This window comes from Frankliniella occidentalis, unplaced genomic scaffold (genome assembly GCF_000697945.3).
Source record: "Frankliniella occidentalis isolate FOCC.00 unplaced genomic scaffold, Focc_3.1 Scaffold107, whole genome shotgun sequence".
Lineage (NCBI taxonomy): Eukaryota > Metazoa > Arthropoda > Insecta > Thysanoptera > Thripidae > Frankliniella > Frankliniella occidentalis.
This window is the reverse complement of record NW_026267236.1, coordinates 939,224-957,751: the sequence shown is the minus strand read 5'-3', so window position 1 is coordinate 957,751 and position 18,528 is coordinate 939,224. Positions and strand designations below refer to the sequence as shown.

The window sequence follows — 18,528 nt, the reverse complement described above, 5'->3', positions numbered from 1 at the left end:
TATGACGTCTGAGTGCATCAACGCCTATGACAGGCCTCTCTCTCTCTCTCTCTCTCTCTCTCTCTCCCTCAATCAATCAATCAAGGCATAATGATGATTAAGGCTACAATATTTGCAATACTGGAAATGGTTGAAGTTTTGCAGCTTTTATATGATAGGAAACTCATGCCTACTGCAAGTTGTTTTTTTTTTTTCTACTGCCGCGCACGGACTTACATTGAAAGTATTTCAAACCTGTACCCCCAGTTTCACTGTTAAAAATGTCCTCGTAAATTAAAAATATTTTTTCAAATAATATTTCCAAAATATGTTGTAGTTTAACGACAGGCCGTTCTTGTTCCTCGATGAATTCCAAATTAATATCAAGTCAACACGTAGTGCTTGTAATTTTACCATTTTGAGTTAGTTTTACGACAAACCTCATGGAAAATTTCCCCGTAACACCCATAACAACCATTTTTTCACAGTTTTGTCGGCGGCTCCGCACCAGTCTAGTTATTGGGTATGTTTCATTTCGGCGCGCACGCAGGCCTGGCGTTCATATTGGCTTTTGTGTGTCGAGCGATAAGAGAGGAACAGAAATGGGCAGAGAGGTTGCAAGTGACAAAGCCCGCTGGAATCATGCCGTGCCAGCCACAGCCACTACAGGGAGGCCCGCTGTTACAGGAGGGGACAATCAGAGACATATGAAAAATAATAATAAAGTCCGCTCCCAGCTGCCGAAATAAAGGACACACTCGTAACTTTTTATTTGTCACCGGGCTCGTGGGTCAGTTGAGGCATTAATAGAAAAGCGATCTATGTCAACTGGGACGACTGCCATCACCACAACGACCCAACAGCTCCACACAAAAATTACTATGATTTCACTTCTTTAGACGGAGTACATTTGCCTACCAGTATATTACATTCAAAAGGAAAAAAAGCAAACACCGACACCACTTTTAGATAGAGACTCTAAACGCGCTTCGCTCGTTTCATTTCAGATGGACTATCTCGTCGGTAGCGTGCCCTCCGGCGTCCTCTGGTGCGCCTTGTCCTCGGCCTCGCAGCCCTACCGCACCCCTCCCAGCCCGGGCAGCGCCGGCCGGTCGATCTATCTTTAGCACCATTTAGCTTGCTTCGCTTCCTATGCATGTTTTGAACCCCGTTTGGCTCATCCAAATGGTCGCCAAATGAGTGGAGGCGTGTTGGGGCTGCGAGAGCCCAGCCCGCCGGGTGTCACTAGCGAGCCGTAAAGTTCGTTGCTCTCTTCTCGAGCTTTGACCTACATCCCGTGAGTGTGCGGATAGGGCAGGAGGGGAGAGACGGAGTAGGAATCCTACGACGTGAGAGGGTTTTGCCCCGGGCTTCTGAGTAATTTGTTCTTGTAGGCCTACTTCTGGAGAATACATTCGGTGAAGTAAAAGTGGCGCCTTAAAAACCATAAATTCTTTCGCCATTCAAAAGTTTGAGTTTTTACACGTCTTTACTGAGTAATTGTTCTTAAGTTATAGTATCATCACTTTTGACGTATTTCTCGTAGTTTTGTCGTTCATGGTTTATCCGGCTGGCAGTTTGGCACATTCAAGTTCAGTTGTAGGAATCCGATACGCAAATAAGTGGGCCCATTCCTTGGCGCAAGGGATTTCTCTTCGTCTTTATAGCTTATAGTGGCGCGGTACTTATCAGAGCTTACAAGTCACGCGGTTAACGTCGCGGCCACCACGTAAACAGATAATGTAAACATGGGTCAACCGAGAGCGAAGTGCGCTCAGAGCGCCTTGGGGCAACTCGCCAGACCGGTAGAGAAAGAGGGGGAGGGGGCGCGTCAGCCAATACTTTCTTGCTCCCTGGCCCACGTGGAATAGCTCGGTCTGTTCCAATTCACGCGTGGTTACAGTTCAAAAGTTCCAGGTTATTTTTTTTTTAATGGAATAAGTATTTTCTATTTTTGTTTGGCTAAGGGAAACGTTAAAAATTCTTGTTCATTGCAGCACTAACCCATGTTTAGAGAAATGAAGTGATCATAGCGTCATAACGATGGTGTGGTGCTATTACGGTTGCTCACAAGAAAGCTTGGTGGCTCTATAATTAATATCCTAGTAACTTAATTATCCTTCTGTACTTGTTTTGGTTGCGCTAAACAAGTGTTTGGTGGGTGGGTCACCGGTAAAGTGCTGATTGTTGCGTTGTGATTATTGTGGAGATGCAACAAGAGTGGTCGTGGTGACATGGCGCTCTCCTCTGCGTGTCTATGGGTGTACGGTATAAGTGACCCTAACGGGTTCGTTTTTAGCAGATACATTTATAACTGAAACTTTTTTTTTTAAATACTGTTGATGTTGACATAATGAGAGGGGTGGACGGGGTCGTGCGCATGAGCCAGCATGAGTGCGCGGAGCAGGAGACGAGGGCACAAACTCGAATTTACCGGTTCGCTCGTTTTATAACATGATTTGGGTGAGAGTTAGTGAGGGGGCGGAGGAAAGTCGGAGCAGGGGGTATATGCGTGCCCAGCGAGTATATTTGCCTCAAGTGAATGTATGGCACCACTTATTAGAAATATTCAGTTTTGCTAGGCTACACATTGTGATATTAACTTACTTGACATTGTTGGAGCAGAATAGATTTTTTGGACAAGAATAGGGCAGCCAATATTTACAAAAGATTGACAAATCGGGACCTATGACTTTATACGTGCTTGCTGTTCATTGTAATTAAAACGTTTGTGTGTGTGTGTCTGTCTGCAGGTGTTGTGAACCGAGGCGACTCGTTCCGGCGCCGGCGGTCCCGAAGCAACTCCTTGCTGCCCGCGGATGCCACGCCGCTGCTCAGATCGCCCGCCGCCCCTGCTGCCCCGACCATTCCCACCGTCTCCGACCACGACTCCTACCGCGTGGCCATGCTGGGCGCGCGCGGCGTCGGGAAATCAGCCCTCATTTCCCAGTTTATGACGTCTGAGTGCATCAACGCCTATGACAGGCAGAGAGGTGAGTGAGTTAGTATAGGATACGTGGATGAATTTTGCTGTACTTTTCTGAAACAACATTCTGTGAAAAATGCCCTGTTTCAGACATACCCAAGGAGCAATCTGTATCAATCATGCTAAACGGGGAGGAGTCAGAGCTGCAGTTCATTAACATAAGCAATACAAAGGTGAGTCTTTTTTTTTTTTTGTAGTCTACAAAAACCGTTTGGAGTAAAAAGTTGACATTCTAAACTGTAATAACTTAAGTTGGGCAGATTGATGCACGCCCGATCAAGTCCGTCATGACGGGCTACGTCATATATTTATTTTCCAAATGGAAAATAAGCTATGCGGTACAATAATTCTGGCGTTTGGCGATTCAAAGCGACCCTCATAATTTAAGGTTACAGTTTAGTTTTACCTGGTGGCTGAATCGCCCGTCGTCACTGCCGTATGAGTAGACTGCACCAACTGCGCGCGGGCGCGTTGCCTAATCGCTCGACCCCCAGAGCGCTATCCTGAGAGGAAATAGGCCAAGCCGCGCTGCATCACCTTGTTTTTCAGTATATTGATGCCTGGCCTGTTCACTGCTAAACACTACACGTATAGATCATTGAAACAACGACAGTCTTCTAAAAGCGGTGCATCCGAAAAGGAAACGCGCGACGCGCTGATTTGATTTGAGTAGTGGGCGCATTGTAAGCGCGAAGAGCCACGATTTACACCGGAACACAGCTTAATTTGCTATTCTTTCCATGTGTTTTAGGAGCTGGAGAATGGAGAACCTTGTGCAGCACTAGTCATGATGTATTCCGTGGTAGATAAGGCTTCGTTCCAAAAAGCTGAGCAAGACCTACAACGTTTGCAAGAAATTGGCATGCTTCGAAACCGAGCAGTAATAATGGTGGGCACCAAGGTGGACCTAGCAAGAAGTAGAGCCATCTCAACCCAAGGTACGCTGTTCTCTTACAAAAGAAAAATCATGGTTTTTGACTTGACTCTAATTCGACACTTTAAACTAAAACGCACGATGTTGAGCCTAGCTGCTGGACACTCACGCAGTAGGGTCTGAACTGCGTGGCTATAAAAACGCGCCGCTCGTATGCAAAAGGATCCAGCAGCTCGGCTCGACTGCGTGCGTTTTAGTTAAATTAATATGTCAAATTTAGTCTACGATTTATTTGTTTTACAGAAAGTTAGACCAGGTATGTAACTTCTAATGGGTGTCTTTCTCCTTTCTTTGTTAACAGATGGAAAATGCCTTGCGTGCACCTACAAGGTGAAGTTTATTGAGATCTCTGTGGGAATCAACCACAACGTCGACGAGCTCCTTGTCGGCATCCTCAGCCAAATTCGTCTCAAGGCTACCTTGACGGAAAGGGAGGGCGGTGCCCATTGGTACAAGAACAGAGGAGTGGTGAGGGCATCAATGAAGGCTAGGCAAATGTTTACCTGGATATTTGGAAAAGAAGACAGCAAATTCAAAAACTGTGAAAACCTCAATGTGGCCTAGGATTTTAATTTCACAAATGTTAATATATATATGTTTTTAAAAATTACCAAAAACTAGAGAGTGATTTGAGATGCTGAGAAGTTATTTTCAAAGTATTAAAAGCATAACGAAGCAAATTAGTTTACCAATTAAAACTATGGGGACAAATCTAAAGATAGAGTAAGTCATGGCATGGTTGCTTATGCCATACAGTCCGCGACGTAAACAAACATAAAAATCAAATCTATGAAGTGAAATGTGGAAATCGTGTTATGTAGGAATCATTTCGCGAATACTCTCGTACGGACATTCGTATTTTTGATGCATCATGTGTGCTGAAAGCACCAACATCCAGAAAAGCGTTTACTTGATTTATTCAATAATTTATTCAGGATTCAAGAACAATGCGCTCGTCTTGAGAGCATTTTGATTGTAGCCAGTAAAAAAACAAGCAGAGTCCTCAAATAAATCAAGTACATGACAAATCAAGTCCATCGTGCTTATATTTTGATTGCACTGAGAATCGACGCGATATCAAATCGATATTAAAATAATTTCAAATAAGAAATGTGTCGGTTTGAGGATCTTCTCATTATCGATTCGACACGAAAATCGACAATATTCTCACTGAGTTTCGTTTTAAAGATGAAGTATTCGTATTTTTGTGCGCGATAGATTTTGCCCTTTATGTTCAAGTGTGTGACAAAAGACAATGAATATAATGGCTACGATAAATGTCAATCGTGTTATACAAAAAAACAGGGTGAGTGTTTTAAGCTGGATTTTTTTTGGTATACTGTACCATACCGAGTAGGTAACACGTAAGGCGCCGTGGACAGGTACGGTACAGTCTAAACTACAGAAGTGCGCGGGGTTAATCAGCCACCTGGTATGTAAGCATCTCAGAATTATTTTTTTTCTTTGGTTATTCAAGCCCATTTGCATTAGCAAATTTGAGGCTATGATGCATCTATTGTTCAGTGGTTCAGCTTTTCTCCTTTCTTCATTATTGGGATCGCCTTGAGAGTTTTCCCTAGATTCATTAGGGGAATTGCTGGAGCTTAGCGCCTGCGAGACTCGGGGTAGGCCAGCCCGCGATACATGCCTGTACTGAGGGCAAGATATTGCCTACCTACCAGGCGCTACGGGAGCTCTTCTTAACGGCTAGAGACTTTGAAATTTTTTAACGGCGAATGACGGACGTACTTTTTTTTGACGATCCTTTAGTTAATCGAGCCATAAAACGCCTCAAGCAATCTATGCATACTGCTTGGATTAACCATACACACAGAGGCCTCGGCTCCCACCACGGACCACGGTGCCTTAACGGCCCGGGCCCGTGCACGTTCGCAGCCTGTCCACACACCTGCATGTGGTACAGAATAACCAGAAAAAAAAACGGCGTTGAACACCCACCCTGCAGAAATCACCTATTTTGCTTCTCGGGGTTCATGGAACTCTATTATTCTAATTGAAACTGGAAACTTTACGACTTACTCGGCATACTGAACTACAAGATAGCTTATTCGATTTAAACCACAAAAAGTGAACGTGCCATGTCAAATGAGGGTTTCCAAAATGTGTCACGCTAGGGCGACATACCAAAATGTGCGCCCCTGTTGCTGTTTGTACATATATACATGTTAGTGTGTCTTTGTTGTGATGCTGATCTTCAAGTATCTCATAACATATTAGAAAGTTATTTTTGTATCCCCAAATCTTAAGAATCTGCCAGACCAGAATTTTGCAAACATCTACTGACCAAAATCGAAGCTTATCCTGTAAGGACATAAAATGAACTTGTTATATTTTGGTTGTTCGTTGAACTTTTCTTTTAAACTACGGCAGTCTCTGAAGACAATTTATAAATATCATATTTTGTTATCTATTGCAGTAATTGTTAGGCCTACAACGAACTGGATCTCTTCTGACATGTTCCGGAAAAACCTACTAAAACCTGGGTGATTTTTTTGAATTTATGTAGGGTTCAGAACAGGTACGTCATAAATTCCTGTCTGAAAACTACTGTATGCGTTGCACGCTGGAAAAGTAACTTACGTTTGATCACTTAATGTGAGAGGCCGTTTAGGGAACGGTCTGCTGCATAACATTTTAATTTAATTGAAAATATTGAAAATGTTATTTTGGAGCTCTATTCCTCGACCTCTTTCTTTGGTACAAAACTTCCAAGCTGACCAGCGGTTGCGTGAATATGTGACTTGCCCTGTATTGGTCCCGCGCGATAATAAAACTTATGTGTTCTAAAAACACGCGTTTGACGATACCTTCTAGGTGGTCCTTTGGTTCATGGCGTAACATTCCTTAGGCCCTGCAGGCCCAATTTTATTTAACGGTGTAGTCGGACACTCCTCCCAAAAATGAATGCACTTGTCCCATTGTCAGCTTCTGAAAATGTTCTCCTATAAACGTTCCCCGGCGGGTTGGAATGAGCCTCTACATTGGGATTTTAAGAGCTGGCCGTTGGCAGTGCCTTGTAGGTGCTACCAGCATTGGGCAGGCTAAATTAAAGAGGGTGACCACGTTCATTGTGGGGACACCTTTACCCCGCTGCTTATTTCACTTCACCCCGGAATAAACGTGTTAGAAGTATACCGGGTACAATCACTCACTGACGGACGATTATGTACACATTTCTTTATGCCCTTTGAATCCATGTGCATGATAAGTCGATGGACATAACAGAAGGTGTGCAATTTAAACTGACCTGGTGTCGAGGCTAAGACAGTACGTTGGGCTGCCTATGAACTGACTGCGGGCAGGTGCGGGGCTTGTGGCGAGGGAGTCTCCCCACCACCAGTACGTTGGGCTGCCTATACACTGGCGGGCTGCAGGCGCGGGGTGGGTAGCGGGGAAGTGGCAGCTAGCCCATTGCTCTCCCTCCACCCGCCCGCGCCTGCACCCCCTTCAGCCGGTGCATAGGCAACCCAACTTACTGGCATGTCTTAGCCTGGACACCCGGTACCATTAAAGTGTCGCCGTGGTGGGCCGGGATCGTCCCACAGACGCCTGCCAGTGTGGCACTGCCGGTACGAATGGCAAACAGATCAGCGGAAGGTCCCATGGAGACAACCTAGATCTATCCATTTTTGTACGGGACTCCGTGGACATTGTCTAGGGGAACAGTTCATAAAGACGAGGGGGCAACGCGCTTTCTCGCGGCGTATCACCCTTAATATAGGGATTTAGCTACGTCCCATTAGGGAAAGTTATTGCCACAGGGAAAGTTTTACTATGGAGGGATCTTCGGCCGTCTACGTATTTATACAATTGGATTCGCACACTGTTGGGCATGTTGTCTTATCATAAGTGATAAACTTCTGTTCGGAATATGTAAAGCAGCCATTTGACTTCCCATTGTGACAATAAGAGCCCTAATTTTTTAAAAAAATCGGGTACTATAGCGTTGAGTCAAACGGTCTATTTTCAAATTCTGAGAATAGTACCTTTAGGTAGCTTCCTTACCAGCGAGATACGAGTGAGAATCCCCTATCTTCCATTTTATCGTACCATAATAGCATTGTGTGACCTTAGATTGTTGTCCATGAATGTTCTGGTCTTTTCCAAAAATAAACGTCTTGTATACAGAAACACTGCTGTTTTATTCTTTCATTTTTAAGGAATGATTCGGGGTCTAGACCAAGTCGATCCTGTGGCTGCACTTTCTTCCCCTTCTTTCTGCAACTATTGCTGTATCCGCTTGCCCGAGTGCTGTCGGAGAAGCACTGAGGATTGTCTGTTTCCCTCTGTGGCCGCCGTTCTTGTTTCTTAAGAGGAATCGTAGTATGTCTGGGACACCCTGGTAAGCTTTCCCATGTCTTGAGAAAGTATTCATCACAAAAATTAAAACTTTCCTAACTTTATTTTTCAATTCAGTTGTACAAGGGGGTGAAATTTCCATCTTCGAGTAAGAGCGAAAGCGGAAATCGGATGAGGTCACAAAGGAATGCAATCGCGATAAGTTGCACGTTATTGAGATTGATTCGAATTGCGCTGAGTAGGGATTGCTAGACAGATCTCCTTGTCTCTTCTTGCACTTTCTTTGTGGGATATATCCGCAAGACATGGAAAAACCTGTCCGAGCCGAATGTTTGTTGCCTTTATTCGAAATCTCCTTTTCTCACCATTTTCATTTTATCAGTCATGCGAGTTGAAGTCATATACACGAAGAATTTTATACAATGGTAATCAATATAATAATATGTATTTATAAAGATAGCGTTATGAGTAAAAGTGCTCTGGACGTAACGTACAATGATAAAAATATGGACAGCGTTTTGGTCGGTGGTGCAGCTACTGGTTTCTGCCGTTGCTGTCCGAAGACCATGCCCTGTGGGATGGTCTGGTAGAACGCGTGTAGGCTCCTGTGCCTATCGGAACAAAAATGAAAGCAAGCGTTAGTTACTTTTACAAAAATAATGTATGTGACAAAAATTATCAAGTGTAAACGGTTTACCTTGAGAATGGTCGGACAATTTATTCCTCTTCCTCCTCTTCCTCTTCCTCCTCCTCTTCCTCTTCTTCCTCCTCCTCAGCGGCCTCCTCCTCCTCCTCTTCCTCCTCTTCTTCCTCCTCCTCTGCGGCACCCGCAGGCTCGTCTAGGTCTTCATCGGCGCCTCCCTTCAGCTCCTCCTCCTCGGGGCTGTCTGGGGCGCCCTTCTTCTTGCCGGGCCTCTCGCCGAACCACTTGGGCAGCTTGGCTATCGGGGAAACGCAATATTAGATTCCAGAGGGAACGATTTTACGACAATAATATTAATTTGATATTGCGCCAGTGACGAACATCGTTGTCGATTCGTCAAATAGAAGTAAACAACGAATTCACATCGATTTGTGAGCCGATGCCAAAATGTTAGTTATTCGAGTTTAGGACATTTAATTACAATTAAAATCTCAAACAGTTAGTAAGCTTAACACAAAATCAAGAGAAACGCCTGATCGGCGCGAATATGAAACCACTCCAGCTCAAAGAAATTACAATTATGTTAAAATGGTATCACAAAAACACAGAAAATTTTTGGATGTGTGCCATATCTACGAGCGAAAGAAAGTATAACTATAGATTTAAACCGAGGAAATGCACTCCGAAATCCTTTGTGTGAAACAGTCTCACACGTTTAGGTGCACTAACGAAAGGTCCTCCATCGTTTGGTACAGTGTGTCGTACACGTACAAGTGTGATGTGTGATACACGGTGCATCCGACACCGAAAGTATCAGGGCACAGTAGCTGTCGAAAGCACTGTTTTACGGCAATAGGTGAACGACACAAGTGCCTCACTCCAAATGGTGTAGCACACTTCAGCACAACATCAAAACACGTGAGCTATCTCGCACAAAGGATTTCAGAGTATGGCGTCATTTTGAAGATTTTTAGTCACAAAAGATTAATACTCAGATTGATAGAAGAAAAAAGACTTTTGAAGAAAACAAGAAATTTATAGAAAGCACTCAAATACTGCGTTGTTTTTTTAATCTACATTTGAGACCAGGTCTCGACTTACACGCGGCGCGACCGTCAAACTCTTTCAATCGCTCGGACCAGACCTTCTCCATAGTTTCTTTGGTCAAGTCCTCAAGGCCCTGTGGATGCAGCAATCAACAGGGTAAGGCGGGGGCACTCACATAATGCAACGGAGCAAGACACGGGAAACGGGGAGAGGGGGAGAGGGCGCCTCACTCGTGCTTGAGTATTGTGGCATCTGACAATTCATGCTGAGGGACGAACTACGGGTTCCACACCAGGGCCTATGAAAAGGGAAGAGTGCGGGAATATTGGCCTATTTACAACTTGTCGGAGGGGGAGTAAAGGGGCAGGCATTTAGTCAGTTCCACCCAGAAAGCCACAATATTTTGCAGTGAAGCCACATGACGTCGTCCGGGACGGATCTGGACCCTACTTACAGGCTGTGCGCTTCTCAAATTGTTCCATCTGTTCTTTCCACAGTTTTTCCTTCTGCTCCTGTGTAAGGGTTTCCCAACCCTGCGTAGGTGCACACATGACAGACACATGAGTAAAGAGCATCAAGTCTATGTACACTATGCGGGCTGAGGGGCGAGAGCTGTCCAAACGGCCCAAGACCCCAACATAACACAGGAAAGGGGCAACACTTCACTGCACTTTGTACAACGGTACGATCATTCCAAGACATTCCGTGGGGAAAGCCAAACAATAGGCCATGAAAGAGCAGCGGCTCGGGAACCTTTCTCCTTTACTTACTAGGTGTTCGGTTCGTAAACTGGTCAGTACGATCTTTCCAAATTTTGTCCCACTGCTCTTGACTTTGAACTTCCCAACCCTGTACCACAAGACATAAAATTGAGAACGGGTTTGTGACCGCACTGCGCAATCCGTTTCACGGGGAATATCAGGCTAGGGGAACTAATGGAGTCGCACATACAGGGTTTACAAGACAAGGTAAGACTTTCATCCAGTGCAAATACGGGGTATCTTCAGCAGGCTATGTCGAACGATAAGGGCTTTTTAACAATGGACCGATCACAAGGCGCAGTCTAAACATCAAGACTAATGCAAGGGCACGATCCCTACTCACTTTTTCTTCGTTTTAAGAACATTTCATTTCTATCCTTCCATATAGCTTCAAATTGCTCCGCACTGATGGTCTCCCAACCCTAAGCCGTACAGAATTTATAAAACGAAGTAGAAGATCACAACAAAAAGGAACCGACGTTTTCATACCTATCTCTTTTCGTCCGACGGAACTCAGAGGAGAAAATAATAGCATACTTTTAGTATACGAAAAGGGGAAATGGAAAATATACGTACGCCTTCAAAGAGCTTCTTCTTATCCTCGTATGACCGGGTATCCACTCTGCGTTCATATTTAGATGCTACTTGGATCATGGGCTAAAAACAAAACAGAAAATGAAATTGTCAATACTTGGGCTTTTAAAACCCAATAAAAACACTAACACCGGGTGTTTTTTTGCAAGCGTCGAAGTGATGTGGGATTGCATACTCGCTCGGGCTGAAGGGCCTATAGTGTCTTAGATGGGGAGGAGCGGGCAGCAAGCCTTCATGCACCAGCGCGTACTAAGAAACCACCCGGTACAGGGGAGCGCCTGGCAGCCGCACGATGCCACCTGCCCACAACTATGTGGGGCAGTTTGCCTAGGCACCAATTCTATGGGCTCTAAGCTGCACGTCTGTTACTTACGGGGTACTTTCCGGTGAGGGCCTCAGGGTCCAGACCCTTCTTCAGGGCCTTGTGCCTGAGCTGTTGCTTCTGTCGCTCCTTCAGCTCTTTTAACTGCAAATGATGTACGGCTATTAGTTATCTCGATCTCTACTAATCCAGAGTTATTCAACCCAGCCAGACTGCAATTACTCACGTCATAGTCCTGGCGCTTTTGCCTCTCCTCCAAGTCGTACTTCTCGGTCTCCAGCTTGACAATCTGTTCCCAGAGGTCGGAGGCCTTGAGCTGAAGCTTGTCCACACTCATGTTGTCGAGGACAAGGGGCTTGATGCGGAAGGACAGGGAGATCTTTTTCTCCTCCTCCAACTGCTCCTTGGTCTTGTTACGCTCAATCTGAGCTGATGAGAGGTTGAACTGCAGGGCACAAAATACACATTAAAATCACATGTGCACACGCAGAAGCGTTACAGAAATCAGCACCGGTGGAAACGTACGCCCTCCTTCTTGTTAATGGTGAAGTTGGGGCCCTTGCTCTTGCTCTGCTCCTTGAGGGCGGACATCATGGCCTGACGCTTCTTCTCCGCCTCCTCCAGGCGACGTCTCTTCTCTTCGATGTCGCGCTGCTTCTTCTCTTCAACCTCTCTCTGCCGCCTCTCTTCCTCCTCCTTCTTGCGCTGGGCCATGCGTTTCTCTTCGTCCGCACGCATGATCTGTTACAGAGAGAAACGTTTGTGTAAGCCATACTTAATATGTGTGCTGTTAAGATACGGCAGACAGGCAAGTGACAACTCACCTTGCGCTTAGCTTGCTTCTCCTTGAGCCTCTTCAACTCATCCTCCTCCTTTGCCCTCTGTTTGCGCCATTCTGTGATGTACTCCTTCAGCTGTTCATCGAGAGCAGAGCTCTTCTGTTCCTGGCGCTGTAACACGATGGGCAATGTCAACAAAACGTAAAGTAATAAATAAAAGGAATTCCAAAACAAAAGCGTACCTTGACGAACTCGGGGTCTCCCTGTTTTTCATCTCCTCTGTGGCACGAAAAAAAAGAAAGAAGAGTTAGTGTGTGGACATAAAGTCAAACGTGTCGGGACCTACTGTAAATATCTTGTTTAGCACAAAGGACAGAAAAGGTTTACAAATGTAATTGTAAAGATGCCATTTCAAAAAAAATATAGTGGTATTCTTGATCTATTACAAGGCAAAAAGGGGGTTATATTTAGGGCATTGTAAAAATTCTTGCAGAAAGTGCAAAACTGTATTTCAGTAAAATAATTTCAAGAGTTTGTACGTGCTATAAAACAAGAACGGATCAAGCATTTTAAATAAGAAGTTTTAAAATTAAGACAGTAGCACTCTGTCACTGTTCAAAGTTAAAATACAAGTAGGACATATAGTCGAATCAAACACGCAAAAACTACAAAACAAGCAGTAATAGCAAAATGAAAAGCAGGCCACCATTTTAAAACATATTTTAAACCATTTTTAAAAAATACAACACTGATGACAGCATTGAACCCTCTTTGAAAAGTAAATTATTGGGGAGGCCAGGTAAAGCTGCTGAAAAATGTCTAGTTATAGATAGTCTGCCTAGTCTACAAGTCTAATTTAAGAGGACTGATTGAAATCTGATTCTGATTTCAAGCTACTAAACATAGAATGTCCAAACATCAGTAATGACGAAATCAACAAAACTGCCGAAAATCCAGCCGAACCCTGCTCAACGGGTTGGTCGGTTAGGTTTGTTGTGTGCGGCTAGAATGAATAAAGCAATCGAAAACTCGTGCGGACTAAATAGAAGGTATGAAGGATCAAATAAGGCCTTACAGCCGAGTGCATTGGTTAGTGATAAAGCAAGGTTGGGTACGGTGAAAGGTATGAGCAGAAAAAAAGCTTGGGCATACGCCTCTTTACTGGCTGCACTCGTATTCGAGTTTGACCTCAACATGCTGAAATTTAAATCCCGTTTACGAAAACACTAATTTAAATTGAACGAATTGTCAACAACCTAGCAGACTGACCTAGTTTCTTAAATGTGGACGTCATCTTAAAAGCAATGAATTCAGGGGAAAGCGAACACACGTTTCTTTACGACACGAAGAAAGCGACACTGGTTACAGCTCACAGGTAAATCCAGATTGCTCAACGGTCCAGTTGTCATCCTTCCAAAACGGTAACAAAAGGCGACACCAAGTAGTCACAAAAACTGCACACATGATGTCGAATGACGAATTATTGATCGTATTGAATATGAATAGATATTCAACACAAAAATGAATCCAAAAACTATGAGCTGATCTGCTTGTTAAAACGAATTGACTTTGATGAAAAATGGAAACGAGTAGCTGAAAATATATATGAACACACATAACAAACCCACAGCAACATTTATATTCACACAATTGTGTGAAAATGATTACCTGAGCGATTGCCTAGGCTTACTGCTACTCGGAAAGAAACAAAAAACAAGAAAATGGGATAAGTAAAACGAGCTTGATGTTCAAAAGGCTACAATGGCCAATAGCGTTTTGACGCTTTTTTCAAAAGAGAAAGTCGACTTGTTTTGAGTTATGGTGAAAACATGAACGTCCCTATACCCCATCCCACTTGTGGACCTATCTAGCCATTGTCGGCCTCAAGCCCACCGAGAAAAGTATTTGAGGGTATTTTGGGTGGAAATGGAAAAGGATAAGAGCGGAGCAGGCAAAAGGCAGAAAAGAGAGCGGAGCGGTTCTGACACGGCCAGCTAGTGCGTTACGTGACTCGTCTACGCGCAGCTACTTGGTGCTAATTACAAAACGAAAAAATAATAATGCTACCAAAATTACTCTACGTACAAGTACTACTTGCCAAAATAACCAAAAAAGCTCAAAGGTCAAGCGAAACATAAAATTATACGCTTGTGAAAAAATATACTCGGTTCGACCATTGTCAAATTAATAATTATTCACAGAGTAGAATTACAAAACATAACGATGCTTTTATTTTTGAACAGGGCAAATGAAACAGCAAACTCTTCCGTGGTTTGCTTAAATTAGCCATCAGCACACCTTGCATTTACAAGGAAAGGCTCCCTTTAATCCAAAAGTTACTAGTTCCACAGAACACTGTAAATCCACCCGGGCGTTTCACAGGTACCCTACTAACGACGTATTCACTATCCCATGCAAATGCAACAGTAATACGAACAGTGGTGATAGGGTAGTCGGCTTAGTCACCTGACCCCAAAAACCCGGCGACGGGGGTCAGCTACCTGCTGGACAGGACACTTAGTCGAGCAACTGTACGGTATGAACCATGAACCCGCGAGCGTTGAGTCAATTCCAACCATGTAGGTATGTAGGGACCTGGCAGACCAGATATCCCGCAAGAGGCTGCATTCAGGGAACGTCCAGAAAATACACAGATTTGATTCGACAATTTATGGGCGCTCGGCGCCTGCGAGACTCAAGGTAGGCCAGCCCGCAGTACACGAATGCACTGCAGGCAAGATTTTGCCTACCTATCAGGCCACAAAGGAGAGCTCACAAAGGCTAGGGCCTGGCCGCTAGGCTTAATTTGGCAGTTTCGAAACGAAATGACTGACGTGCTTTCTGGAAAATATCCAAATCACCGGGTGTTTGGAGTCAGGTGACTTATTCGCCTTGCCGGACACCCGAAATTCACAAACACAGTGTATTTACAGTCTCTTTGGAACTTGATTGCACACAACTACTTTCAGATACTTATTTTACTTTTCCGAGATTTCAAACTATTATTACCTATTGCTGGTTGAACAAACTTCTACACACGAGTTAAAAAAAGTCGTTTATAGCACCTGAGTTCACGAGTTAAGAGCAAACGGATTGGCACTTTTCAGTGTTACGAGCGAAAACGTTTAATGAAGCACATTGGTCGAAGAGCTGCGACGTAAAAAAAGAAAAAAACAAAAACAATATTGCTTAGGGACTTACTCTTGCTTCCTTACGGGTTCAGGTTCCTGTTCCCTTTAGAGATAGAAGGAGGAAGGAGATCAGGAGGGCAGAACAGAAAATATAAGAAAACAAGAATTTTAACATCAAGGTAGCAGGGGATCTAAACAACAATCCTGTCGCCTTAAGCTGTACAGTTACTTTTGCTACACTTGTGGTTCCTACAAGAATCGGACAGAAGTCTTACAGATAGTGAGGAGAAATGGAAAGGACAGACAATAGGCGTGGAAAATTTGATAGAACTGGAAGATACGGGTGTAGGATTTTTTTCGTACTTTAGGAAATTACATTGTAACGGTTGAAGGTTTTGGTTAACTTTCTTTACATACTTATATGGTTGCGTGAAATGCGAACCTTTTTTTTGTTATTTTTCTTTGAAACGCATAATGCTTTCATTTTGGGAAACCTTTCATATTTCCACCACAACGTAAAAAATACACACGTTATATCTACGATCTACTTTAATACAATACGTTTTACGGCGTTCTTTTCTGTTACATTTATCAAACCAAACTCACAATTTAGGATGTAAGCCAGCAGCCTTGAACAGAAAGAGAACGTAGAAAAATGTCGTTTGACGGGTTAGAGGCAAGCTCAGTCCCCTCACATAAGTCTAAAGTAATTAAAATTTTATGATTTTTTTTTCACCGACAGTGGTTGAAAAAATTTAGTGTCATCGACACATTTTTAAAGTTCCAAGTTTTTCAATTACTTTGAGCCGAACTGAACTCGGCTTTTACGTCACTGTTACCATGAGTTGAGAAGTTAGCTTCCACAGACGTTTGAGGGGTACATACCTCCTATGTTGGGGGAAAAAGAGAGAGAGAAGAGAAAGATATTAGAGATAGGACAAGAGAAGAATATATACAGTATAAGTATAGATACAATAACCGCAACTTTACGTCAATGCAGTCGAAATCGTTCTCGTGAATTTGTGAAAGTTTTAACACAAACACACTAGACCAAGTTGTCTGCCTGCTTATTGAGTAAAGCATCGGTCCAATTATGAGCGTTTCTATTTCATCAAGGCTAGAAGAATAATTAACTTAATTATTTAAATAAGCAAAGTAAGCATTGTTGTACAATAAATCATAAGAACTTAAAGTTCAAATTTTAAATTTAGGAATGATTTACAAGATTATGCAAAGCGGATGCATTGAACAAAGTTACAACACGGCGGACACTTGGGCCTGTGATTTGAAGAGCCAATGTCAATGCCAGTTTTTCTGAGGCAGGACAGAGTCCACATCAAATACACATCAAAAGTTCGTCAGCCGAATGTGTCTTGGCTCATATTTAACTACCTATAACCTATTTCATCGTATAAAATTAATACAAAGCTATAGATGTCTTTTTACTACACTTACACTTCTTCTTCTTCCTCCTCCTCCTCACTGCAAAGTAGAAAAACAAACACAGAATGCAATTAAGTGGAATGCACAAAAACGAATGACATGTAGGGACGGAAGGGAAACTTGCAAGAAGACAATATGTCACGGACGTGCGTTCAGACGCATGCCGGCATTCAAGTACATGACAAGGATAAGGGATGGCGCTGGGATGAGAAAGACCGTCAAAAATGCCAAAAATGTCAAAAAAGAAAGTTTAAAACGAGGGAGCCTCAACTTTGACAATCTCCGGTAATCTTCAGCAGTATTCAAGTAAGATAATCTAAGGGTCATGTGTTTTTTTGCCTTAGTTGGCAGTAGTGCGTTTTACCTCATTTAAAATCAAAAGCTAAGATATTCCTCAAACAATCTGTAAATTTTGCCAATCTAGTGTACTCGAAGAGATAAGTTGACGTCTCACCCAGTTTAAATTTACTTTCACTGATCGGTAATATAATTTCCAATATATACTTACGAGTATTGTTCCTCGTCGTCAGACATGATTGAAGGGGGTTAAACTGTAAAAGACAGAAATATTTTTTTTTATTTATCTATATATAATGAGGGTCAGAAAAAAAGTGGAGGAAACCGCACGAGCAAAGGAAAAAGATATCGCCAGCCCTCGCGCCAGCCTTAGCCTGAAGGGCGAAATACCCACTGAAGTGAAGCCTATCCTTGAATCGCTACGACCCTATCAGAAAAAAAACTATCGTAGCATGCAGGTCATTAGGTTTTGCCAACGCTGATAACTGACCAAACAAATTTTCTTGCGTTTTCTTAGTTTTCTTTTCTCACTTTGCTCCTGGCGGTTCCACTTTTAGCCCGCCCGCAGTCGGCAGCGCTGGTGCTTCTCAACCCTAATTTAGCCTCGGCCCGTGGCGCCACGCAGCGCCACGCCCCGCCGCCACACCCCGCCACGCCCCGCCACGCCCTCCGCGCCGCACCGCGCCACGCCCGGTCAGTCGGTCCGCATTCAGCCCGCCCTTATACAGTCGGGCAGAAACATGATCGGTCCCGAGCATGTCCCGTCTTTCGGCCTGCATTGCCTGGCCTAGGGCTGGGCTGGACGCGCGCGACGGCTAGCCGCGGCTGGTCCGGTCCAGGCAGCACTCGGCTGTCACGGCGAGTCGGGCAGCGCGCCCGGAGCACACGGCGGAGGCGGCGGCGACGGCCGGCACGACACACGCAACACGCGAAGCACAGCCACTCCCAGCACGATCCACCAATCCACAGGTGTAAAGTCCAGGCGTAGGGGTAGAAGAAGTAGTATGGCGGTAGCAGTAGAAGCACCAACAGCGGTAGAAGTAGTGGTAGAAGAACAGCGAAAGTGACAGCGGTAGAAGAGGCACGGCCGCCACTTGCTCCACTCGGAACACTGCTGCACAACACTTACACTGAAGGCTCAACACTAGAGAGGGGCACACGCGGTCCGGCGGTGTTCCGACGAGGGAGTGCGAGGAGACAGAGATCCGGGACCGCGTCTGACCCCCCTCGGAATGTGCCGGTGGAGGGGAGGGCCCCGCCGGCCCCCGCCGGCCCCCGCGCGGCCGCGCCCC

General features: G+C 44.3%; 2 protein-coding genes across 12 annotated transcripts in view; one reads left to right on the top strand and one right to left on the bottom strand.

Moving 5' to 3' along the window:
* The window catches only part of LOC113203195 (GTP-binding protein REM 1), a 58,037-nt gene extending 49,986 nt beyond the window's left edge, over positions 1–8,051 (top strand). For both annotated transcript variants that reach the window (XM_026417757.2, XM_026417756.2), the window contains exons 3-6: positions 2,733–2,972; positions 3,056–3,138; positions 3,717–3,903; positions 4,201–8,051. In XM_026417757.2, coding sequence (XP_026273542.1) covers positions 2,733–2,972; positions 3,056–3,138; positions 3,717–3,903; positions 4,201–4,463 — 773 coding nt within the window. In that variant the 3' untranslated portion in view covers positions 4,464–8,051. The remainder of the gene's footprint in view (positions 1–2,732; positions 2,973–3,055; positions 3,139–3,716; positions 3,904–4,200) is intronic.
* Positions 8,052–8,303: 252 nt separating this feature from the next.
* On the bottom strand, positions 8,304–18,518 carry LOC113203196 (troponin T). 10 transcript variants are annotated; one of them, XM_052270009.1, is made up of 14 exons: positions 18,366–18,518; positions 17,448–17,490; positions 16,951–16,978; positions 15,567–15,601; positions 14,034–14,057; positions 12,608–12,644; positions 12,411–12,536; positions 12,112–12,327; positions 11,813–12,031; positions 11,638–11,730; positions 11,247–11,327; positions 11,014–11,092; positions 8,917–9,160; positions 8,304–8,830 (listed from the first exon to the last, which is right to left on the bottom strand). In XM_052270009.1, the coding sequence occupies exons 2-13, from the start codon at positions 17,471–17,473 to the stop codon at positions 8,937–8,939; spliced, it is 1,188 nt and encodes a 395-aa protein (XP_052125969.1). In that variant the 5' UTR covers positions 17,474–17,490; positions 18,366–18,518; the 3' UTR covers positions 8,304–8,830; positions 8,917–8,936. The 10 variants fall into 10 exon arrangements, with proteins under 10 accessions (XP_052125969.1, XP_052125968.1, XP_052125966.1 ...); XM_052270008.1 differs by lacking the exon at positions 11,014–11,092 and adding an exon at positions 10,680–10,758; XM_052270006.1 differs by lacking the exon at positions 11,014–11,092 and adding an exon at positions 10,364–10,442 and having other exon boundaries at positions 18,366–18,517.
* Between the last annotated feature and the right edge of the window lie 10 nt (positions 18,519–18,528).

Coding starts and splice junctions, on each gene's coding strand:
- LOC113203196 (XM_052270009.1), bottom strand. CDS start 17,473: ATGTCTGACGACGAGGAACAATACTC. Junction 16,979..17,447: donor GACGACGAGGAACAATACTC/GTAAGTATATAT, acceptor TCTACTTTGCAG/TGAGGAGGAGGAGGAAGAAG. Junction 12,328..12,410: donor AGAAGCAAGCTAAGCGCAAG/GTGAGTTGTCAC, acceptor TCTCTGTAACAG/ATCATGCGTGCGGACGAAGA.